At 41.7% G+C, this 27,009-nt stretch overlaps 1 protein-coding gene across 1 annotated transcript in view; it reads right to left on the reverse strand.

Annotated features, from left to right (window-relative positions):
- Positions 1–27,009, reverse strand: part of LOC138749949 (calcium-binding protein 8) — a 363,956-nt gene that overhangs the window by 17,751 nt on the left and 319,196 nt on the right. Inside the window, exons 4-5 of the mRNA XM_069912045.1 lie at positions 3,708–3,861; positions 523–525 (exon numbers count right to left, since the gene is read on the reverse strand). Coding sequence (XP_069768146.1) covers positions 523–525; positions 3,708–3,861 — 157 coding nt within the window. The remainder of the gene's footprint in view (positions 1–522; positions 526–3,707; positions 3,862–27,009) is intronic.

Genomic DNA, 27,009 nt, shown 5'->3' on the forward strand with positions numbered 1-27,009 from the left:
ATCACAAATGTAAACAAACTGATTGTGCAATACAAGGAGAACAAAAAAGAAAATCAATAAAGTGCACAAGTAAGAGTCCTTAAAGGAGTGTCTGAGTTTGTCGTTGAGGAGTCTGGTGGTAAAGGGGTAGCAGCTGTTCCTGAACCTGGTGGTGCGAGTCTTGTGACACCGACACCTCTTTCCTGATGGCAGCAGTGAGAACAGTGCAATGGCACTGGGTGGTGAGGGTCTTTGATGATTGCTGCTGCCCTCCGATGGTTGCGTTCCCTGTAGATGCACTAAGATTCAATTTATTGTCATGCTTCTGCCTGCGATAAGGCAGACAGATTCGCCATCGGCAGGAAGTGCCTCTTGCAGTCAGAGAGAGAGAAGCAAAAGAGAGCTCACCCAGAGTCACTGAGAGTCCATAGATTCACCTCTGGTGCTTCCGCAGCCACTCAGAGTCCAGTCCAAACCATTGGCCACACAAGCTCCAGATCCAAACCACCAACATAATCACGAACCCTTCAGCACCTTCGGCACCACCTTACATCCCTGGTACCCCATCAGCCAATCTCCAACAGTCCACAGCCTGGCGCGAGTCCCCCAACAGCAGTCTCCAGCAGCTCATAGCCTCCGTGGGTTGCTCACCTCGAGTCACTAGCAACCCACCACACGAAAGACCAATGTCTTTCAACCACAGGGCCCTCGCACTGATCCACCGCAATCGTCACTGACCCATGGGTTATCTCCTCTGCTCCTTCTCAGATGGTGGGGGGAGGAGGTGGGAGGTGATCTCCCCGTTTTCTGTGCCCTTTGAAAGTCCTCTGGTTTCCTGGAGTCTACAACCCATCATGACCTGCTGCTGCTCAGAGGTGCCACCATCTTGGGCACAGACCCCTCAGTCACAGAATTTTAATTACAGCTACTGTTGGCTCCTTTAACAAACAATACAAAGCCTGTGCAGAGCTGGCGGCAGTTGACCAAGTGTTGGACCCTGCTGTATCTCCACTCTTTGCTCTCAGTGCTCCGGCAACAACACTATTTCATGATGCCATGTGGGGAGGGTTTTACCTGTTATGTCCTGGGCTTTTGGAGGGCTTTACACTCAGGGGTATTGGTGTTCCTGTACCAGACGGTGATGCAACCGGTCAGCGCACTTTCCAGCACACATCTGCAGAAATTTGCCAGGGTTTCTGATGTCATACTAAATTTTCACAAACTCCTAAGAAAGCAGAGACGTTGACGTGCTTTCTTCACGATGTTCTTGGCATGTTGGGTCCAGGAACGATCCTCCAAGACAGTGACTCCCAAGAACTTAAATGTTCTCACCCTCTCTACCTCTCATCCCCCAATGATCACTGGATTGTATATCTCTGGCTTTATAATCCCCATCTGCAATTCACCAGGCTGATCAATCCAAGCCAGTGTCCCAGGCCCTTCAATCGATTCTCTTTAATGACTGGGTCACAAATACCTCTGATCAGCACCATCTCAGCTTCTTTGTGTTCTCCTCCTCCTCTCTGAAGCTGAGACTCAGCTTCATGTATTTGTAGGTTTGCCTCATGTTGAACCAGGACAAAGAATATTGATATTTAATCTCCTTGGGGAAATGAGATATTTCTCCTGAATGCCAATGCAAAACAAAACCTTGCCAGCATTCCCATCCCACCCAGATCCTATCATTTTATGGTCCCAACAGGATTCAAATCCATAGCAGTGTGGTTGCCGGTTTTATTTTTAAATTCACTCCGTGTGTAAACTCGGATTGCTTTCCGTCAACTTTGACAGATTTTCCTTTAACAACCTTCAGGAGTCAGCAACAAAAGATTTCAAAGTCACTAAAAGTTGCAGGCAACACATGAATTAGCAATGGAGAGGACAGTCTGAAAATAAGCAATACATTACCATTAATATCGGAGTGCGGTAAAGCCACAAAAGTCTATAATCTTGCAGCTACAGGCTGTGTGTGTGTGTGTGTGTGTGTGTGTGTGTGTGTGTGTGTGTGTGTGTGTGTGTGTGTGTGTGTGTGTGTGTGTGTGTGTGTGTGTGTGTGTGTGTGTGTGTGTGTGCGTGCGTGCGCGTGGGTGTTGGACAGCTCGAAATAACAGAGGAGGTTCTTGCAATCATTCTACCTCATCTCAAAGGGTTGGCAGAAATGTTAATTAATTTTGTGACATCATTATTTCCAAGAATTAATTCAAAAAGGGATGAACTGCGTAAAGGTCAGCCATCCAAGAAAGGCACATTTGCTATTGATATGTTGTCCGTGTAATTTCATTTGGGGATACCAGTTTGAATCAATCCATTCAGCATTCACAGAGGAGCGATGAATCCAATTATTGCTAGCTGGTGATAAAATTAAAGTAGGAAAAAGAGTTAATTTCTTAAAGGGGTGTTCAGCCAAGCGCAATCATTAGTTTAGCAATTGACTCAGCTCAACCATTTTTTTTTCAACTGCGTTGCTTATGGAGAATTCCAGCTTGCAACCAATTTTATTTGCTTTCAGGAAAAATGGGGCTTCTTAATCAAGATGTGGTCATAAATCACCTTTGCTGTAATAAAGCAGCCTGATTCATAAAGTCAGAATTTATGGAGCATAATTTGCACAACCATTGGAAGGCTATAGGTAGATGGTGAATGAAGAAAACAGGGATTGTAACATGGTCACATCAGATCTATTCCAACAATAGATTACTATATGAATGGCAATAGATTAAGAGATTAGGAAGTGCAGAGAGACCTAGGGGTACTTGTACATCAGTCTCTGAAGGCGAGCATGCAGGTACAACAGGCAGTTAAAAAGGCAAATGGTATGTTGGCCTTCATATCAAGAGGGTTTGAGTCTAGGAACAAGGATACCTTACTACAGCTGTACAGGGCCTTGGTGAGACCCCACCTGGAGTATTGTGTGCAGTTTTGGTCACCTTATCTAAGGAAGGATGTTCTTGCAATGGAGGGAGTGCAAAGGCGATTCACCAGGCTGATACCTGGAATGGCAGGAATGACTTATGAGGAAAGATTGCGCAAATTGGGATTGTACTCGCTGGAGTTTATAAGATTGAGAGGGGATCTCATAGAGACGTATAAAATTCTGGCAGTACTGGACAGAATGGATGCAGATGGGATGTTTCCAATGGTGGGGGAGTCCAGAACCCGGGGCCATGGTTTGAGGATAATAGGCAAACCATTTAGGACCGAGATGAGGAGGAATTTCTTTACCCAGAGGGTGGTGAATCTGTGGAATTCATTTCCACAGAGGGCAGTGGAGGCAGGTTCATTAAATATATTTAAGAGGGAATTAGATCTATTTCTTCAGTATAAGGGTATTAAAGGTCACAGAGAGAAGGCGGGGACGGGGTACTGAACTTTAAGATCAGCCACGATCTCGTTGAATGGCGGAGCAGGCTCGAGGGGTCGAATGACCTACTCCTGCTCCTATCTTCTATGTTTCTATGTTTCTATATCTGGCAGGAGGAAAGTAAACGATTCTTATCCTGATTGAAATAAAAATAGCAAGCTTACATGCAATCGTGCATCTATGGATAGTGGGGTGCACCTTGCATTAAAGAGATAGGCAAGGTTTGTGACTGTGCCCAGTAACACATGTCAGGGAAATCCGAATCAGATGAAACTTTTAGTGCCCCTCATTTGATTCCGTTTTGACCCAAGATAACGCAATAAGTCATAAAGTCAGTGCATTGGTAAGATTTGTACGTTGGGCTTACCTTCAAATTCAGTATGACAATTACTTGAACTTTCATTCAGGCTCTCCTCCTCTGTTACGATGATGTTCTCAATGTCTTTCATTGTCAAATGGTCCCGAAATGCATGAAATAATATGTGCTTCAGTTCTTCCAGTGTAATCCTCTGCATATCAAACTGGTGGAAAGATAAGAATCAATCCATGTCCAAAATTAAATAATCTTTAGTTAATTTGACGAAAGTTCAATATCTCACAGAGGCTGCACCAGAAGTGTAGCAGTAATTAATCTTCCTCACCGTTGTTTCCAGCCATATTCATTGCTTCTCTGAGTAGAAGGATCCCAGCCACATTTCTGCCCAAAACGCTGCCATTGCAGGCTTAGTGAATTGGCCCAATGCAATGCAAGTTTCAGACTTGCTTGATAGAAATTTAAAAAGAAAATCAAGTCTGTAACCTGCTGATAATAAACCAGGTTATTCATTTGTGGATATTGGAATCCATATTCATATTTAAAAGGCTGGAGTATTATCCTTTGGTTGCTCTGGAAACAAATTTTCTCATGGTTTCTCTGTATGTGACAATAGATGAACTCAAAATTGCCATACATGGCCATATTTCTAGACTGGCAGCCATATTGTTCATCATGTTGACACTGCTCCCAACATCATAAAATTGTATACTTCTACCTCAGTAAGATCAGTAATTCCATCTGCTTTGTTGAAATCCTTACACCTTTTGCTCAGATTCAACCATTCTAATGCTCTCTTGATCTTGGGTTCCATGTGCTTATCTCTGTAAACAACTTTTCCTGCCCTGTCCTCTCGAACCAACTCCCATCACCCCATGAATCACTGTATCCCAGCCAAGAAACTTTTCATATTTTAAGATTTTTGCCTCCCCACTATCCTGTTTATTTTGTTGGGTCTTGTGAAGCTCAACAGCATGTGCAGATCACTGTCCTTCTCCTCTTCAATATCCTATTTTAATAATTCCACCACTGTCAGTCATGCCTTTAATTGCAAAGAGCTCAAGTCCTGTAAATCCTTCCGCAAAGGGATAAGCAGGTAGATGGATTCCTATTATCAGATCAGCCATGATCACGTTGAATGGTGGACCAGACTCAAGGGGTTGGATGGCTCCTATTTCTTGAACTCTCCTTCCTTGTCATAAGCTAGGGCTTTTCAGTTTGGAACGATGGAGAATGAGGGATGACTTAATTGAGGTATATAAGATTATAAGGGGTATATATGGAGTGGACAGCCATCACTTTTTTCCCCAGAGTGGCAATAGCAAATACCAGAGGACATCTGTTTAAGGTGAGAGGAGAAAAGTTCAGGGGAGATGTCAGAGCTACATTTTTTATATATATACAAAGGGAGTGGTGAGAACCTGGAATGCACTGTCAGGGTAATGGTCGATGCAATAGGAGGATTTGAAAGATTCTAAGATGTCTTACGCCCACCCCTCCTCTTTCACTACTATTCGGGGCCCCAAAACAGTCTTTCCAAATGAAGCAAGACCTCACTTGGGAATTTGCAGGGGTAGGGGTTACATACTGCATCCGGTGCTCCCGCTGTGGTCTCCTCTTCATCAAAGAGGCTGGATGCAGACTGACAGATTGCTTCATTAAGCACCTCCGCTCTGTTTGCCGCAACAGTTCTCCCAGGGGTGACCAACTTCAATTCCCCGACTCAGTCCCTTGCTAACATATCTGTCCATGGTCTTGTGCACCGTCAGATTGAGACCACACGCAAATTGCAGGGTCAACACCTCTGGCCGCCGTCCAACCAGATGGAATTAACATCGTTTCCATTAGCCTCCCCCTTTCTCCATCTCACTACCACTCTCTCTCTCTCCCTTCCTTCCTTGTCCCTCTTTTTACTTTCCTCCATACACAGAACCAAAACTACCACCCCCCCCACATCAATTCTCACCTTTCCTCTCTCCTGTTATCCTATCCCAATCAACTCATTTGAATTGTTAACATATTTACAGGCAAAGTTTTAAAGGACAATGATTTGTTGTGTTGCTCTAATAGAAAAGTCTTAAACAACAGCAACAATGTTTAGATCATACAGCAATTATGCCCTGCTAGTTAGGCTAGTCTGCTGTGCACAAATTGACTCCCACATTCCTATGTTATAGTGGCTACATTTCAAAATTCGTTGTTATCCTGTGGGCATGAAAGGAATTATACAAATGTAAACCCTTTCTGTCTTTCTTGCATCTCATTGTTTGTGGCAATTTGCAGATCATTAATTGACTGCTGTAATTATTTTAATAAATTTGTCCTTTTCATTCAGCATTTAGTGAAAAACTGAGTACTGTATATGCCATGCGCTGCCTTATTCATCAATGACAAAATAACTAACTGAATTGGAAAAACAATGTTTCAAATGCATAACTTTGAGCAGCACAGACAAGATGCTGGGCCATGGGCTGATGGAAGATAGCATTTCCCCTGCTATTTCCCACACATGGAATTATCAATCTCTGGCTTGTGCCTACGAGATGTGCCAAATGCAGGGCAGTTTTTACCTCAGTAGTCGAAGGTTCTTCAGAACATATGCTGTTCTCTAGGTGTGAATTTTACAGGCACATTAGTAAAGCCCTGTCACAAATGACAGATCTGTTTATTCTTTGACAAGGGCAAGAAGGAGAAAGAGGACATTATATACTAAAAAAGAATTTCGCTTGACAATTGTGCTGTGCTAGATATAGGAGTCCATTAAGGTGATGGAAATCAACAGCATCTGATGGCAGGGATGTCTGAAGAGTCACAGAAATCAGTGCTACAAGTTGTACCTGATAAATCAACTAGAATTCTTCAGTGAACACAACAGATTACACATGAGCAAAATTGTGGATATTTTACATTTTGACTTTCAAAAAGCCCTTGACCAGGTCTTTCACAGGAGAGTTATGACTACTGCGAAAGCTCACAGGATCCAAGATTGTAAATTGGATAATTAGTTGGCTGGATAATGGGGAACAGAAGGTAGTCGTTCTAATTGCATTGTTGGCAGCATTATCCCTTGGTAATAATCCTATGACCTTTTATTGATAACCTCTTTGAATGTTTTTTTAAATACAATATCTAACTTTATAGATGATACACAGGGAAAATTCAGAATTTATAAATCTAAAATTAAATTTAGACATACAGCAGGGTAACAGGCCATTTTGGCCCACGAGTCCAATTTACCCCCTATTAACCTACACCCCGCCCCCCTCCCCATACCTCTGGATGGTGGAAGGAAACCGGAGCCCCTGGAGAAGACACACGCAGTACGAACAGACAGCATAGGATTTGAACCCTAGTCCGCTCCTGATCACTGGTGCTGTAAAGGTATTGCATTAACTGCTATGCCAATCGTGCCACCTCAGAATATTCTGAGGTGAAAAAATGATTCAAAGAGCAGGCATTTAGCAATTGTAGATTAATATTCTCTCTAAATTCTCAGTAATCTAATGCACAGCAGGGATACACAGGAGACTCAAGTTTGACTAGAGAGCATCAAGACAGGATATCTATGCACGATATCAGTAAACTATTTTAAAAGTAAATATATACTTGAGAGCAGCAGATGTCAAACGAAACCAAATGTGGAGCAAATAACAGTGTGTTAAATGTGCCCACTTTAAAGTGTAAATAATCCAGATGAGGAAGGGATAAGCTTCAAGATCTGAATCATTGCAAATGCTGAGTTATTCGCTAATGGCTTCCTCATTTAACATGCTGTAGAAGTTTAGGGTGCATACTTAGTGATGGAAATGCATGTATCATAGAGAGATGTTGGTTCTCACAATGTCAATCAGCCTCTCATCTTCTCACCCTGAAAAAAATGAAACATTCTATGATTTTTCTACAACTCTGGGACACTCGCCAAGTCCCATGTAGGTGTACCGCTGCTGAAAATTCTGCACCATCTCCACTCAACGTTTGTAATGTCTTGGGAGGGAATAATACCATCCGTAATAATAACACCTGATCCTGATGCAGGGCCTCAACCTGAAATTTCAACCATCCCTTTGCATCCAGTTTTATTCTTACTCCAGATTCCAGCATCTTCAGTCTTTGGTGTATCTGTCTTAATAATAACACGCTCCTGCCTCGCTGTTCCTTCATTATTGCTGGGTCTAGATCCCGGATTCTTTACCCAAAAGCATTCTGGGAATAACTTCAGGAGTAAAACACAAAAATCTAGAGACACCATGTATGAAGTAAAATCAAAGCTGGAGAAACTCAGCAGGTCAAACATTCGTAACGACCAAGACCAGCAGCAATAGAAATTCACCAAGACAATGGTATCTTCAAAACAATCATTTTTGTTAATGACTATTAAATAATATAAAATTTTATTTAACTCTAAATTTAACCCCCAACTATGCGCAAATATGTGTGTGGTATGGCAAAACCCAAACCATTACAGTTCAGGCATGATTCTGAAAAGATGATTCAAATTCAAAGTTCAATCTTAAACATCTTGTGTTGAAACTTAAATCTTTAATTTGATGTTCAGAATTAATTATGAGGTATGTTCGGACACCTAGTCATCAGACTTCTCAAAACTCACGAATTCTTGTCAAGTTGCTTTCAGAGAAATATTTCTTCATACGAATGATTTTACAATTCCCCTCTCTTGTGTAGAGGTGACACAACTTATGATTTCTGTAATGCTTTCAGAAACCCAGGTAAGGGTTAAACAAAATAACCATCAGAATAGTTATAATCCAACTGCAAGAATGATATTGCTTTCTTTTACCCAGGTAAGGGTTTGCCAACAGTGAGCATTACAACAGCAGCATCACTTCTCTCCCTCTCTCCCCCTCCCCCCTCTCTACCTCTCTCTCAACAGCCTCTCTTTTTAAATTTTTTATTTTATTTTTTACACTATGAACCATACTGACCAAAATACACACAAACATTTCCCTCTTGAATATACACAGTGTCATTTTCTCCCTTTTCCCCCTCCCTTCCCTCCCTCCTCACTCACTCAATGTTCAACATATACGATACATTAAACCCATTAAACAATGTCATCACACAATGAAAATAAACAAGAAAATTGTGTCATCTACTTTTACACACTGGGTCAGTTCATTTAATCTTCTTCTCCTTCTGTCATTTTAGGGGGTGGAGGTCCACGGTAGGCCCTCTCTGTTGTGTTCCATGTACGGTTCCCAAATTTGTTTGAATACTGTGACGTTATTTCTTAAATTATATGTTATTTTTTCCAATGTACCATTGCTGTATTTCCAGGTTGACATAATACATTTTTTTGCTGCAGCTGAGGCTATCATAATAAACCTTTTTTGCGCTTCATCCAGTTTGAGGCCTAATTCTTTACTTCTTATATTACTCAGAAGTAAGATCTCTGGATTTTTTGGTCTGTTGCTTTTTGTGATTTTATTTAATACCTGATTTAGATCTTCCCAAAACTTTTCCACTTTCTCACATGCCCAAATTGCATGTACTGTTGTTCCCGTTTACTTCTTACAGTGAAAACATCTGTCTGATACTGTTGGGTCCCATTTATTTAAATTTTGGGGCATGGTGTATAGCCTGTGTAACCAATTATATTGTATCATGCATAACCTCATGTTTATTGTATTTCTCATAGTTCTGGAACATAGCTTTTCCCATGTTTCATTCTTTATCTTTATGTTTAGAACTTGTTCCCATTTTTGTTTTGGTTTACAGCTTGTTTCCTTGTTCTCTTTCTCTTGCAGTTTGATGTACATGTTTGTTATAAATCTTTTAATTATCATTGTGTCTGTAATCACATATTCAAAATTGCTTCCTTCTGGTAACCTCAGCCTGCCTCCCAATTTGTCCTTCAAGTAGGTTTTCAGTTGGTGGTATGCAAACATTGTACCGTGAGTTATACCATATTTGTCCTTCATTTGTTCAAAAGATAATAATTTATTTCCCGAAAAACAATTTTCTATTCTTTTGATCCCTTTTCTCTTCCATTCTCTAAAGGAAAGGTTATCTATTGTGAAAGGGATTAGTTGATTTTGCGTCAACATTAGTTTTGGTAGTTGATAATCTATTTTATTACTTTCTACGTGAATCTTCTTCCAAATGTTGAGCAGATGGTGCAGTACTGGTGAATTCCTATGTTGCATCAGCTTTTCATCCCACTTATATATTATATGTTCAGGTACCTTCTCCCCTATTTTATTTAGCTCTAATCTGGTCCAATCTGGTTTTTCCCTTGTTTGATAAAAATCTGATAGGTATCTTAATTGTGCTGCTCTATAATAATTCTTAAAGTTGGGTAGCTGTAAACCCCCTTGTTTGTACCATTCCGTTAATTTATCTAGCACTATCCTCGGTTTCCCCCCTTTCCATAAGAATTTCCTTATTATTTTCTTTAGCTCCTTGAAGAATTTCTGTTAGGTGAATTGGTAACGATTGAAATAGGAATTGTATCCTTGGGAAGATATTCATTTTAATACAATTTACCCTTCCTATCAGTGTTATAAGTCTTTCCAATGTTCTAAGTCGTCTTGTAATTTCTTCATTAATGGCTGATAATTTAGTTGGTATAAATGGCCTAGATTATTATCTAGTTGTATACCTAGGTATCGAATTGCTTGTGTTTGCCATCTAAATGGTGATTCTTTCTTACACTTTGTGAAATCCGCATTATTCATTGACGTTGCTTCACTTTTATTTGTGTTGATCTTGTACCCCAATACTTCTCCATATTCCTTCAGTTTCTTATGTAATTCTTTTATTGATATTTTTGTTTCTGTTAAGTATAATATGATGTCATCTGCAAATAGACTGATTTTATATTCTTTCTCTTTTATTTTTATCCCTCTTATTTTATTTTCAGTTCTTATCAGTTTTTCCAGTGGTTCTATAGCTAACGTGACCAGTGAGGGAGATAGTGGACATCCCTGCCTAGTTGATCTGCTTAATTTAAATTGGTTTGATATAAATCCATTTACTGTCACCTTCGCCAATGGTCCCTTATATAATGCTTTAATCCAGTTAATATATTTCTCTGGTAGGTTGAACCTCAGTAATACTTTGAATAAATAATTCCATTCTACTCTGTCAAAGGCTTTCTCTGCGTCTAAGGCAACCGCCACTGTTAAAGGTAGTTTCCTTGTACTGCATGGATTAAGTTAATGAACTTACAGATATTGTCCGTTGTTCGTCTTTTCTTAATAAATCTAGTTTGATCTAGTTTTAGTATTTTTGGTACACAGTCGGCCAATCTGTTTGCTAATATTTTAGCTATTATCTGTGTTAAGTAGAAATATTGGTCTATACGATGCTGGTGTTAGTAGATCTTTCTCCGTCTTTGGTATTACTGTAATTATTGCTGTTTTGCCTGAATCTGGCATGTTTTGTGTTTCTTCAATCTGGTTCATTACTTCCAGGAGAGGAGGAATTAATAAGTCTTTAAATGTTTTATAGAATTCTATTGGGAGTCCATCCTCTCCCAGCGTTTTATTGTTTGGTAGTTTTTTTAATATATCCTGTATTTCCTCTAATTCAAATGGTTTGATTAATTTATTTTGCTCCTCTTCTTGCAATTTCAGTAGTTCAATTTTAGCTGGAAACTCATCTATTTTGTCTTTTTTCCCTTCGTTCTCAGTTCGATATAGTTGCTCGTAGAATTCCTTGAAGTTTTCATTGATCTCCATTGGATTATATGTAATTTGTTTGTCCTTTTTCCTTGATGCCAATACCGTTCTTTTATTTGTTCTGTCTTAAGCTGCCCAGCTAGTATTTTGTGCTTTTTTTCTCCTAGTTCATAATACTTCTGTTTTGTCTTCATTATGTTCTTCTTCTCCTTGTATGTTTGTAGTGTTTCATATTTTATTTTTTTGACCGCCAATTCTCTTCTTTTTGTTGTATCTTCCCTTATTGCTAATTCTTTTTCTGTACTTACTATTTCCCTTTCCAGCTGTTCTATTTCCCGATTGTAGTCCTTCTTTATCTTAGTTACATAACTTATTATCTGCCCTCTGATGAACGCTTTCATTGCATCCCATAGTATAAACTTATCTTTCACTGATTCCGTATTTATTTCAAAGTTCATTTTAATTTGTCGCTCAATGAATTCTCTAAAATCCTGTCTTTTAAGTAGCATGGAGTTTAATCTCCATCTATACGTTGTCAGTGGGATGTCCTCCAGCTCTATTGCTAATAACAGGGGTGAGTGATCCGATAACAATCTAGCTTTATATTCCGTTTTCCTAACTCTCCCTTGGATGTGGGCTGACAACAGGAACAGGTCTATCCTTGAGTATGTTTTATGTCTACCCGAATAATATGAGTATTTCTTCTCCTTTGGGTGTTGTCTCCTCCATATATCCAAAAGTTGCATTTCCTGCATCGATTTAACCATAAATTTGGTTACTTTGTTCTTTCTGCTAGTCTTTTTTCCAGTTTTATCCATCTTTGAGTCCAAATTAAGGTTAAAGTCCCCTTCTATCAGTATATTCCCCTGCGTATCTGCAATCTTCAAAAAGATATCTTGCATAAATTTTTGATCCTCTTCATTAGATGCATATACATTGAGAAAATTCCAAAATTCTGAATATATCTGACACTTTATCATTACATATCTCCCTGCTGGATCTATTATTTCCTCCTCTATTTTGATTGGTACATTTTTATTTATTAATATAGCTACACCTCTGGCTTTTGAATTATATGATGCTGCCGTTACGTGCCCTACCCAGTCTCTCTTTAATTTCTTGTGCTCCACTTCAGTTAGATGTGTTTCCTGCACGAATGCTATATCAATTTTTTCTTTCTTCAGTAAATTTAACAACCTCTTCTTTTTGATTTGGTTATGTATTCCATTAATATTTATAGTCATATAGTTCAACATGGCCGTTTCATACTTTGTTTACCTCTCATTTCCACTTCCTCATCACCACCTTTCCTCCTTATCCATTTCTGATTTTTTTTTTTGAACACACTGTAAGACAACACTTCTAAAACATAAAATATTTCCACTATTCCCACATCTAAAATTCCCTTAACCCCAAATGTCCCCACCCCCCCCCCCCCTCTGAGTTGCCCCTTGTCCCTTCCTGGGCAACCACATCTCCCCTCTCCATTTGGACTGTGAACCTGCTCACAAACATCAACTGATTTCGCAGTGACTGTTATTCTCTCCCACCCAGCCTCCTCCAGAAAAGACTTTTATCTTCACATATAACAAAGCTCACCCTCTTAATTCTCCCCTTACTTCCTTTCTTCCCCTTCTTAGTTCTTACTTATACATTATTTTTCTTCTTTATATGAAGTTTGTCATCATTCTTGTTCTTGTTACATCTCTTCATCTCTCTGTCTGTTTTGCAGGCATTTTGCAAATTCCGGATCCGAGAACAGTCTGCTTTGCTGCCCCGGGATAACTATTTTAAGCACCGCTGGATATCTTAACATAAATTTATAGCCTTTGTTCCATAGGATCGATTTTGCTGCGTTAAACTCCTTCCTCTTCTTCAGGAGCTCAAAACTTATGTCTGGGTAGAAAAAAAATTTGACCTTTGCATTCCAGTGGCTTTTTGTCTTCTCTTATTTTTTTCATTGCCTTCTCCAATATATTTTCTCTTGTCGTATGTCTCAGGAATTTTACTAGAATGGATCTTGATTTTTGTTGTGGCTGTGGTTTTGGGGCTAATGTTCTGTGTGCCCTTTCTATTTTCATTCCTTCCCGTATTTCTGGCATTCCTAGGACCCTGGGGATCCATTCTTTTATAAATTCTTTCATATCTTTGTCTTCTTCATCTTCCTTAAGGCCCACTATCTTTATATTGTTTCTCCTATTATAGTTTTCCATTATATCCATCTTCTGAGCTAACAACTCCTGTGTTTCTTTAACATTTTTATCAGATTCTTCCAATTTCCTTTTTAAGTCGTCCACTTCCATTTCTACAGCTGTTTCTCGTTCTTCCACCTTGTCTACTATTTTCCCTATTTCTGTCATGACCACCTCTAATCTACTCACTTTTTCTTCTGTACCTTTTATTCTTCTTTTTATTTCACTAAATTCTCATGTCAGCCATTCTTTTAATGCTTCTATATATTCTTGAATTTTTTTTTATCCATGTACTGTCCATTCCCTTCCATTTCTCTGTGCAGAGCTTGATGCTCTCACTCCTCTTCCCCTGTGTCCGCTCTAGGACCTGTGTCCTCTACCTCTCTTCCTTGTATCTGTGTCTCTTCTGACTTTCTTGTTGGGCTGTTTGTCTCAGTTTGCTGGATGTTTTTTTTTTATTAATGGTGTCTTGATGTTGGTCCTCTTCCTCTGTGCTGGTCATCTGCTGTGTCTCTGATTTCCTTTTTTCATTTTCCTCCCTCCTGTTCCCATTATTTTTATATCTTCCCGCTGGGAGCCCTGCTGTCGGGTCTTTCTCAGCTGTTCATGCTGTGGAGTTCCACTCCACAGCTGGTCCCCCCTCCCATCAGTGTTGTCTTTGTCGGGCACACCACGCATGCGTGATTCCTCACCGCATGTGCGGTTGCGCACCTCTGTTCGGCTCCACGAGCCATCCTTGTAGTCCTGCGTTCAGTGGGTCGCAACGCTTCAGGGTTTCCACTGACCTCAGGGAGTGGGCTCCTCTTTCCATGGCGGGTCCATGCTTCTTCGTACAGGTAAGGCCTTCACCTTTCTCTTCTGGCATCTTTCCTTCTTCTTTTCTTCCCATTGTTTTTGGCTTTTCTTTCTTTGCTGCCATTTCCTCCACACCTTTATTTTTTATTTGTTGTGGTTTGTGTGTCTGTGGCTTTGCTTTTTCTTTACTTTTTTCCTTCTTTTCTGGAGAGGGCTGGTATTCTCCAACCGGCCACTACTCCATCATGTGACTCCTCCCCTCTCAACAGCCTCTCTGAAGCCACTTTAATTCTATGTCCCTCCCCTGACAAGGAGAACACAACAGCAGTCCATCTCATAGAATTTCACTGCATTTCTGTCTCTAGATGATTCACTGATGAATTCAAAATGCTGCATCAGTGTCTTTAATCACATGACTGCTTTGATCACTACTGGCTCTATTAGCTTCATTTTCCCAAAAAGATGAGTTAACAAGCAGATGGTCTTCTGTTTAAACAGAGATCCCTTTGAGTAAGCACTCAATGGAGAACAATTACACTAGTTTTATGGCTCTGAACTGAACAATGATATGGTTCTTCATCTCCTACTTGATGGAGCCTCCGCATCTGCTTCAAAATGGTGTTATGGGCGTGCTTTCCCTATCCAACCCACAAAGTAACCTTACTATAGACAGAAAATTAGGTGGTGCTCCTTCAATCATGAAGGACGTCTTGGTATGTGCTGTACATGAGCCATGGACATACATGTCAGCATGGGAGTGGGGCACAGAAGTGAAACGGTTGGCCACTGGGAGATGCCCATCACTGATGCGGACAGAGCAAATGTGCTAAGCAATCTCCTCCCAGTCTGCATCCAGTCTTTCTAATGTAGAGAAGGCTACAACAGAAGCACTGGATACAGTAGATAACTCTTGCGGATACACTTGGAAGAACTATTTGAGGCCCTGAATGGTGGAGAGGGAAGAGGTGTGGGCTCAAGTGTGGCACTTTCTGCGGCTGCAGGGGAAGGTGCCAAGGGAGCGATTAATGGGAAGGGATGTGGACAAGGGACAAGAGCAGACCCTGGATGGTGGAGATGGGAGGAGAGTGGAGGATGTCTCTGATAGTGACGGAAATTACAGAAGATCATGTATAGGATGCAGAGGTTGGTTGGGTGGTAGGAGATGACAAGTGGAATCCTGTTTTTGTGGTTATTGGGGACAGAGGGGGCCAGGGCAGCTGAGCAGAAAATGGAAGAGATGCGGGTCAGTGCTACATTTTTGGTAGAAGGAGGACATTTTGGATGATCTGACATGGAAGACCTCATCTTGGCAACAGATTCAAGGGAGTCAAAGGAATTGAGTGAAAGGAATCGCTTCACCAAAAGGACTACTGAAGTCTAAGAAGGAAGCTAGCCCTCAGCTTAATGGCATGAAGGATGGACAGTAAATATTTGCCTTGCTAAGAATGACCTAGAACCTGGAAATAAATTAACTAAAAATCTATTGGAATTTTTGTCTTTCTGAAGCATTGCATACTGACGATCCACAGGAAATTGTTTGGGATCAAGATTGATTTATTTCCATCCTGGTTATGTGAGCACTGAGATGATTAATGAGATAGATGTGGTACCAGATGGGGAAGACAGGATCGGTGGGTAAATCTCTTGTGAGATGGAGTCCTCCATCCCCTCTTAACACAGGGCTCATTTATGTTCCTGGTGCATGACGTTGAGATTTCCAATGCCAATTCAAATGGTCCTTCCCCTCCCTGAATGATCAGGGGCCAGAGGTCCCTCAGCATTTGTGGGAATGTTTTATTTCTTTAAGGCTTTGAGTATATCTTTGAACCTTTTTCTCTCTCTAATGATAATTTCTTTGCGTGGCGCAGCATCTGTTTCGATGATGGACATTGGAGCTATGTAGCCGGCCCAAAGAAGTGCCTAGGTGCAACTAGATTCTCAGTACTTAGAGTTATACACTGGAGAAGGGCACTGATATAGGATAGCTTATTCTTCAAGTGCATTTAGAAGATTTTCGAGGGTCCTGAGATACCTACTCTGGGTAGTCCCAGTCTCAGGGACTGCTGAGCTGTGCCATACCCCAAGTTTTAGTTTTCAAACTGTCTTTTTCTCAATGCACCATGCACAGCACAGACACTAGCTAGTTGAGGTTGGTGGTGAATTTACTAAGAGATAAATCTAAAGATATGGGGAATGGTCCATGCTTTCCAACTTCTAACCATTATCTTTTATAGAAAGCAGTGTTGTGCAGAATAGTCAGGTTGGTGGAGGATTATCTTTGCAAATGTTGACTATCCTCTCATATGCATTAATGATGATGAAATGCCATTCTGAGTACAAGGATATTACTCCATGCTCAGCCACTGTTGACATTCATGGAATTATCTGCCCAAGGAAGAAGTAGAGACTACCTCATTAAATATAGTTAAGACACAGTTGGATAGATTTTTGTATAGTAGGAGAATTAAGGGTGATGTGGAAAAGGTAAGCAGGTGGATCCAAGTTCATAGCCAGATCAGCCATGAACATATTCTTTCTCTTTGGCTTGGCTTCGCGAATGAAGATTAATGGAGGGGTAATGTCCACGTCAGCTGCAGGCACGTTTGTGGCTGACAAGTCCAATGCGGGACAGGCATACACGGTTGCAGTGGTTGCAAGGGAAAATTGGTTGGTTGGGGTTGGGTGTTGGGTTTTTCCTCCTTTGTCAGTGAGGTGGGCTCTGCGGTCTTCTTCAAAGGAGGTTGCTGCCTGCCGAAATGTGAGGCGCCAAGATGCACGGTTTGAGGCGTTATCAGCCCACTGGCGGTGGTCAATGTGTCAGGCACCAAGAGATTTATTTAGGCAGTCCTTGTACCTCTTCTTTGGTGCACCTCTGTCTCAGTGACCAGTGGAGAGCTCGCCATATAACACGATCTTGGGAAGGCGATGGTCCTCCATTCTGGAGACGTGACCTACCCAGCGCAGTTGGATCTTCAGCAGCATGGATTCGATGCTGTCGGCCTCTGCCATCTTGAGTACTTCGATGTTGGTGATGAAGTCGCTCCAATGAATGTTGAGGATGGAGCGGAGACAACGCTGGTGGAAGCGTTCTAGGAGCCGTAGGTGATGCCGGTAGAGGACCCATGATTCGGAGCTGAACAGGAGTGTGGGTATGACAACGGCTCTGTATACACTAATCTTTGTGAGGTTTTTCAGTTGGTTGTTTTTCCAGACTCTTTTGTGCAGTCTTCCAAAGGCGCTATTTGCCTTGGCGAGTCTGTTGTCTATCTCGTTGTCGATCCTTGCATCTGATGAAATGGTGCAGCCGAGATAGGTAAACTGGTTGACCGCTTTGAGTTTTGTGTGCCCGATGGAGATGTGGGGGGGCTGGAGGTCATGGTGGGGAGCTGGCTGATGGAGGACCTCAGTTTTCTTCAGGCTGACTTCCAGGCCAAACATTTTGGCAGTTTCCGCAAAACAGGACGTCAAGCGCTGAAGAGCTGGCTCTGAATGTTAAATTCTGAATATTAAATGGACGAGAAAGCTTGATGGCCCAGATGGCCGACTCCTGCTCCAATTTCTTATATTCTAATCAAAGCAGGTCTAGTTTTTGCTCTGCAAATGCTCAGTTTGGTTTAGTTGCAGATGTGTTCTTGCTGTGATACATAATATCACAATCAGTCAACGTACGATACAGAGTCTCAGCAGCAAAATTCAGAAACAACAGCTTTTAATGATGAAGCCAACACTTGACATCAAATCCAGTGTTATGTTATTTCTATAATTATTGGGAGAATTATTTTCTAAGTATTGGTCATGTTTGGAGACCGGGCACTCTCTGAAGAATGGGGAGAAAATGGATCTCACTCGAAACTTGTGCAGAAATGTACAATTCCTCCATGGCACCGAGACAGGGAAGAGCACACCAGAAATTTATGCTCACTTCAAAGACACACAATTAGTGTGCCGTTACATGGCTTGAGATTGATATGAGCAAGTGAATGGAAAGCATTGAACCTTTCACATAGCTGATAGCAATAATCAAATCCAGGTCCGACAAAGATAATCTCGCCTCCAGTCAATTACACCAGTGTACTTCAATACCTTGCAAACACATTCATCAACCATCTCTATTAAATGGGATTCAGAAATATGTTGAATCACACCATTACCCACATTATCCCATACCTCAGAGTTATGTAAAGGGTCAGCTACTCAGCTGCAGTAGGCATTATTTCCCTGTCCCTCATGGGGCAAGCTGATACATAGCTGCCAGCAAAACCTGCATACGAGTGGATGATTATCTCAGAGCCTTGGTGGAGAGAGTGCTTGATCACTGGAGCAGCAGCTGCAGAATTCATAGGTAATGACAATATAACCATATAAAAATTACAGTATGGAAACAGGCCATCTCAGCCCCTCTAGTCCATCCTGATTCAAGTGAATTCCTCCAGTCTCATTTACCTGCACCCTGCCCATAAACCTCCAACCCCCTCACATCCATGCATCCATTCAACATTTTCTTAAATGACAAAATTGACCCTGCTGCAACCACCTCTTCCAGAAGGTCATTCCACTCAGCCACCACTCTCTGAGTGAAGAAACCCCCCTCTCATATTAATTCTGAACTTTTGCCCCTTAACTCTTAACTCATGCCCTCTTGTTCCAATCTCACCTACCCTCAAGGGGAAGAGCCTATTCACATCTACTCTATCTATCCCCTTCATAATTTTAAATACCTCTATCAAATCCTCCCTCAACTTTCTAAGTTCCAGTGAATAAAGACCCATGGAAAATTACACATTCCACTTCACCATCCTTACACACTCCCTGTTGATTTACAAAGCTGATGCACCCCCCTCTAATCCTTCCCTCGCCATCACACTGCCTTTAGTCAGGCCCAGACTAAAACTCTTCTATTTCTTGCTGAGGCATATATTAATTTCTCCCAATCATCTATGGGACTATCCAGATTGAGTGAGGTGCATCTATGGGACTATCCAAATTGAGTGAGATGCAATATGTTTGTTTGTACAGGTTACAGTTTCCCCTGGAGTAGGTCTCTTGAATCTAGAGATTTTTTTTCTATGACAAGCCCTCCATCTCTTCAGTAACTTCAGATTCCCCGAACCAGCTTTCCACCGACATATACTACAAACCCTGCAACTCCCACAACTACCTTGACTACACTTCCTCACACGCTGCCCCTGCAAGAATTCCATTCCCTTCTCTCAATTTCCCCGTCTCCACCACATCTATTCCAAAGATGAGGTCTTCCAGTCCAGATCTGAAATGTCTGCCACAAACGTGGCTTCCCCTCCACCACTATCAACTCAGCACTTACCCGCATCTCCTCCATTTCCCACTAATCTGCCCTGGCCCCCTCTTCCCCCAGATGCAATAAACATAGAATCCCCCTCATCCTCACCTACCACCCCACCACCCTCAGCATCCAACACATTGGATGCTGAGGCTGGAATTTCCGGCACTTACTACAGGATCCCACCATCAGACACATTTTTCCTTCCCCTCCCCTCTTGGCCTTCCACAGGGACCGCTCCCTCCGTAATTCCCTCCTGCACTCATCCCTCCCCACCCAAGGCAGCCATGGCACCTTCCCCTGTGCCCACACCTCACCACCTCACCACGGTCCGAGGCCCCAAAATAGGCCTTTCTTGTGAAGCAACACTTCACTTGTACATCCAGAGGACTTATTTACTGCATTTGGTGCACCTTCTTGTGGCCTTCTCTACACTGGAGAAACCGGTAACAGACTGGGAGATCGCTTTGCTCAACACCCTCTGCTCCATTTGCAACCACAGTGACTTCCCAGTAGCCAACCACTTCAATTCCAAGTCACACTCCCATGTTCGCATGTCTATCTATGACCTTATGTACTGTCCCACCCAGACCACCTGTAGATTGGAGGAAAAACACCTTATATTCAGACTGGGCATCCTCCAGCCACATGGAATGAACATTGACTTTACTGACTTTAAACCTGCTCACCTTTTTTTTCTCCTCCCCCTTTCCTATCTTACCAGTTCTTCCACCCACCCAGCCACCCCTCCTCCTCCTCATCATTGCTGCCCCCTCCCTCCTTTCTCCACCTGTTATCTCCTCCCTTTACCACCCCTCCCTCTCCCCCACTCTTTTGTTTGGATACTTGCCAGCATTTTCTCATACTTTGATGAAGGACTCAAGCCCGAAACATCGGTTCTGCATCTTTGCCTTCAATACATAAAGGACACAGTTTGACCTGCTGAGCTTCTCCGGCGTTCTGTGTTTTTACTTTCTTCTACACAATGTCTTTAGCCACACCCTTAATATCATAAAACTATACGACATAAGAGAAGATATAGGCTATTCAGCCAATCAAGTCTGCCTCACCATTGAATCATGAGGTGATCCATTTTCCCACCCAGCCCTACTGCCCGATCTTCTTCCTATAACTTTTGATGCCTTGGCTAATTAAGAACATATCAATCTCTGCCTTAAATATACCCAATCACCTGACCTCCACAACCACCTGTGGCAACAAATTTCACAGATTTACCACACTCTGGTTGAAGAAATTCTGTTCTAATTAGAAGCCCTTCAATCCTCAATATCTGTGTGGTACCATCCAGCATATGACACAGTACGTAATCTGGAAAGTCCTCACCATAAATCCTTACAATCTGTCTGGCTACCTCAAGAAGCGAACTATTGAAGAAGGCTGAGGGGGTGGGGGGTGGGGGGTGGTGGCGTGCAGAATAGTTATTGACTCTCCCGATGGAGAACTGAGAACAAAATGAAAATCCAGCCCCAACCTTGCACAGAACTGAGTCTATTTTCAGCACCACGGAAGTGGTTGCTATCCCGATTTCAACATCATACAGTTTTCCCAAAGTGATGTTACTGGTGCACAAAATCTGATTTCAGGCATTAGGAAGCTTCTCCTGGTGCTGCACTGCTGAATGGAGATGTTGAGCCATCTCTATTCCAGGATTGATCTTGGGGAATGGTAGAAGTATCGGGATTTCTGGCCCTTCTCTCCTCTGGCAGGATGCCAGTATTCATCTTCCATCCCTACAGGTCCATCACTACCTTTGCTGTAAGTCAGTCACCTGTCCAGAGTGTTGCTGCCAAAGTTTTCTTGGCCTAATGTTCACCAGGATCATTTTTGAGGGTAAACTGCACCCTATGGGCATTCTGTAGCTCCGAGAAGACTGTTTCCTTGGAAACTTACCAAGCAGGTGTATAATTTTAAAAGTTTAGGAAATAACATTTGAATGAAGGATTTCTCATGACTAGTTCAGAAGAAGGGACACAGGGTGAAATTTCGAGTCTCAGGTAAAAGCTGCCACGCACCATTTTGATTTAACGAGAGCTGAAAAATTCCTTTATTATTGGTTTGAAAATATAAACTTGTGGATTGAGGACTGAGTACTCAGCCCCGATTGATTAATTTCAAAATCAATCAGAATAATCACAGACTGAATTGGATAATAAACCACCTTTCAATGCTTCGTGATGCCCAATCACCGGACAGGCAGTAGAATTTTTATGTTCAGTGTCACTAAGGTTTAAATGCAGCTGCTTATCCTCACACAGCAAGATCCCACAAACAACACTAAAAAGCATGACAAAATGATCTGCTTTAGTGATATGGACTGACTGGTGAAAGCCGAGCGTGACATTGAAGGAACCTGCTTGCACTCACCACATATACTCGTGTAATAGTCGAATTGCGTGGACTAATTTTTAAGGGTAAAATTTAGGGGTTCAGCTATTACACAGACACTACATTTGACCGCAGTAAGCCGTTCAGAGCATTGGGAGCTCAAATGGGCGGCCAGCCGGCTTGGGGCGTCGGACGCTCTGATGGGCGGGTAGCCAGGACCACGGTTGGGACGTCGGGATCTCCAGTGGGCAGGCAGCCGGGGGCCAAAAATGAGGAGGTCGGCTTTTACATGCGATATATTGAAAATACCAGATTTACGGGCCAGAAATAGGGGAGATGGCTATTGCGCAAGTATAGGCATTCACAAGCAAAAGCTGACAAAGTCTTTTAGAAATGCTAGGTTGGAAAATAGCTTCATCCCACAGGCTGTGAGGTAGATAAATCGGTATCCTGTAACTGAGTAAATCTTTCCAAGATATTCATACTTAATTATTTTAAATTATATCTTTATGTACATGATTATTATGTACTGTGTATTGTATGCCCTGTGGTCTGGAAATATGCTGCTTCTTGAATGGCATCTGTACAGTTCAATGATAATAAACTTGAAATTGAAGGTAATATTACATGGAAAGATGACATCACCAACAGAGCAGGGTCTCTACAGAATCACCCTGGCACCTCAAATCACATTATTTCCCCTCAACTCTGGTACAGATTGAAGACTTACATAAAAAGGTAACTGGGACTTTATACTTGGGGACATTAACATAAAGGCAAGGGAGTCATGAACATGGAGGCAACACTCATCCGATTATATTCAGAGTTCCAAATTACAATACTGGAAAACTATTTTGGAAGAAATAAAGAAAGAATACAAAAAGAAACATAGTTAAACAGCAGAAAAAGGGATTAGAACAAAGAGTTTCATTCAAAAGACAGACACAATTTACATTTTTGATCCTTCTTTGTGCAAGAAAGAAACTTTAAAGATGAATTGATTATATTACGACATGTGTTCTGTTTAAACATTTGTTTGATGTTTAACAATATATTTTTACAATATAGTTTTAGTTGGGCAAATTTAACTATTTCCTGGTCTTCAAAGATTAATTATTTTTGCAGTTTCTTAGCATATTTCACTGGGCTATATGTTTGGTTTCTCCATATTTAATTGGAATGGCATCCAGGAATGAACTTCCACAAATTTATGAAAATGCAGATGAGATGGACAATGTGAAACAGTCAAACATCAATCACAGAACCAGCCATAGCCAGCAGTCCATCTCAGCACCCATGGAATTCTGCTTCTGTGAAGAGTGTAGGAAGAAAGAGGGATAGAAAGAAAGCAATGATTTTGGAATACAAAAATTCCACTCGGCCCAGTACTATACTCCTATGTCTGTGTGGCCGAACACCGCTCTAAGTCCATTTACAAGTTTGCAGATGGCATCACTGTTATCAGCCAGATCTCAAAAAGTGATGAGACGGAGAGCAGGAAGGAGATGGAGAGCCTGGTGTCATGATGTCTTGATAACAATCTCCCCCTTGATGTCAGCAAAGCAAAAGCACTGCCATTGACTTCAGGAAATGGAGGGAAACACACACCACTCTGTGTTCATCATGAGTGCTTAGGTAGAGATGGGGAGAGCTCCACATTCAAAGGAATAAATAACACCGCAAAATATACCCTGGTCCAAACCTTACAATGAAGAAAGTGCACAGATGCCTATAGGAATTCAATATATTCCCACAGTCTTTTACCAATTTTTACAGGTGTATCACATTTTTTTTCTGGCAACTGATCTTCCCAAGACTGCAAGAAACTTCAGAGAGTTAAGAACACAGCTCAGGTCACTCACCAGGCAAACCAACCTCCGCTTCATTAACTCTGTCAATTTAGACGTACATACAGCACGGTAGCAGGCCATTTCAACTCATGATTCCTTGCTGCCCAATTTACACCCCATTACACTACACTATGCTTTAAAGGGTGAGAAGAAACTGGAGCCCCCTATTGTTTCAGGAAAGTTGCTGACATATTAAAGGAGCATCCCATCTCGGTCAGCCACTCTTCTCCTCACCACCCCCCCCCCCAACTATTGTTGAGCAGAGGATACATGAGCACAAACCTTCAAAATTCAAGGGCAGGTTCATTCCTGCTGTTATCTGACTTAAATGGACCTCTCACTGGTATTGTTTTAACTGTATTTTTCTATATACCATACTCTTTGTCTTTCTAACATTATATTCTATACTTTAATGGATTGTAATACTACAACCTGCATCATTTTCTTGCAAAAGCTACTGGACTAACATATGTGTTGACTTACCTGGATAGCACTCAAAACAAATCTTTTTACTGTGCATTGATAAACGTGACCGTAAATAATTCAATCAGTATCTCATTGCGATATAAGTGTTTCACTGTCAGTTTCCATTGAACAGGTTTGTAGAAGATGATGCTCTGGGACTGCAGAAGATGCTACCCAGCACCACTTACAATTGACTGCTGTTTCTACAATATTTACAATGCCAATGAAGTTGTGAAGTGAGAAGCTTAAACAAGCCTGATGACAAGCTGTTGAGAAAATGGGGCATGTTCCTTCCTTTATTTCTATTTGTTACGTTCATTTTCCAAATTTGGAAAATGGCCAATCCTTTTGAGCAGAGATCAAAGAACTTTACATAAACCTTCCAGAACATGCCTGCATGCTTACAATACCCAAAATACTTGATACTAACTATTCGCTCTAAATATTTCGCAAGCTGCAAACAGTACCATCAGTTGGTGCCTTGGCCAATTACTTCACCCACAAATGGAATGTTTTCATTCAACACCTACAAGGCACTTCATCTCACACTCAAGTGCCTACAATATTCTGCAGTAATTATTATCTTGGCAGCTGAATTCTAATCCACACATTTCACATCCATGTCACTACTGCATGGTTTTTAGGGGTACAAAGTTTCAACTGCAAGTTCACAGTTGCCATAATGGTATTATTTGCCCTTCAAAAAAACCCCAGATCGAACAAATTTAAGCAGCTGAAATACTTTGCGAAAGAAAGTGCTTATTTCTCTAGCTCCAAACATGGGGCAAACAACAGAGGAAGAGAGCAAACAGGACCCAAATGAGCAGAGCTGTGGCCTCTCAGCTCCTGTAACCTGGGTTCATTCCTGACCTCTGGTGTTTCTGTGGGGCAGGTCCACCCTCTCACTCTATGGGCTTCCCTCAGGTTCCTTGGCTTCCTCACACATCCAAAGGAAAAGTGGCTAGTCGGTTAATTGGTAGGTGTAGGTGAGTGGGGAAATCTGGAAGAAATTGAGAGGAATGTGAGGAAAATAGGTTACAGGGATAATTAGTAGGAAGAATGGGATTATTCAGATGAGCTGGTCTCAAGAAAGAGCAGTGTATTCCCCATTGCAATTCTGAGAGAACACATCGTCCCAATAAGTTATGAAATGATATGGACTGAAGGACCTGTAGTGTGCTGTCCTATCCTAACCATGATACATGTCCAAAGAAAAGCTTTATTCCATGATTTTAACCCCTGGCTCCAGGCAGCCTCTGCAGCCACACAGCCTCCTGTCCGTTCCATTGGCAAACCCATGCTCCCAGTTATGAAGCTCCAAAACAATCAGGATGCTTTCAGCACTGAGGGCCTCACAAACCTCTGTCCCAATGTTTAGGTCAACATCCCGTGGACTGTGTGAGCGCTGAGACCTGGATGTTGGGCTCCACTGTGGTGGCCATCTTCCCTGTACAATCATCTCACAGGCTTCTCCTTCTGGGTAAGGGGGGTTGTACAGAAAGATTTTTCCCTCTCTTCCATTGCTCTGCATTGGTCGGCTTATCTCCTGAAGCTCGCCACCCATTGTGGTCCGCTACCAAGCATGAGTGCCGCCCTCTCAGGCTCAGACCTTCATGCTTTCAAAGATAATAAATAAAACACCATCATCCCCTTTAACAGGCCACGTAGCCTGTATGGTGCCATCAGTATCAGGATCAAGCAGTGGGATCCTGTGGAGGAGAGCAGTGTCCCAGGTCCACAGCAGCAGCACCGCCATTTAGGCTTTTTAAAAAAAAAATCACATCCTCTGATTCCTTCCTGTCTTCAACTCATTCCAATTCTTTCCTGACTTCAAAGAATGTCAGGTGTTTCATCAACCAAAAGATTCCTTTCATGAATCCATTGAAAAGAAGACATTATTTTAGTACAGGACTTGATGTGTGCTTTCATGACAGCTGCCAAAAGGCTCATTAAACCAATTTAAGTTGCCTGCCAAGACACATTTATTAGCATTTTAATTTTAAAGTATAAAGGGTCAAAATACTAAATAAACCCAGGAACAATTTACTGAATGACTAGAGCCCATTGCAGTTCAATTTTACCAATAAAGATACATACAATAGCTTATACAGTAAAACCCTTGGTATCCAGCACCTATGGGGATCAGTGTATTTTCTGGTTGCTTGAGATTATATGGTTGCATGGATTTGGCGAACCAACAGTGAATACGCACCAATTTTAAACTTGCCTATTTTTTACCTATTGATTTTCCTCAATTTTATTTTTGCCGGTTGCTTGAATTCCAGATGCCAGGGATTTTACTGTATAATATGATTCTGAATGAAGGCAGTAATGTAGGTGACAAGGAAAAGCAACAACTGTCCCAAGTTGCTGCACAAGTTTACAATTAATGGAAGCCCTGGATATCAAACGGTTTGTATTTAACTCAGGATGCAGGAGACCTTTGGAAGATGCAGAAAACCATTCTGGGGCACATAGTCAAGGCCACAAAAATTTGACCAAGACTTTATTCAGCACATTTCCTCTGAACTTTACCTGAAAAGAATGTTATTTCACCCAACTTCTGAAGAGTTTCCTGGGGAATGAATGCTTGATTGTTGACACCTTGCAGAGGTCTCCTTTGGTCTTCATGTGAGGTCAGGCAGAATTTTATCAGCTGCTGCTGGAGGGAAGGATAGGAGAGTGAAGGATGACATCCTTCCACCTCCTGTGTGATACTTCCACCAAATATCGCCACCAGGAACTCCAATGCCATGCCCAAAAGTATGC

Source organism: Narcine bancroftii, chromosome 14 (assembly GCF_036971445.1).
Source record: "Narcine bancroftii isolate sNarBan1 chromosome 14, sNarBan1.hap1, whole genome shotgun sequence".
Taxonomy (NCBI): Eukaryota; Metazoa; Chordata; class Chondrichthyes; order Torpediniformes; family Narcinidae; genus Narcine; species Narcine bancroftii.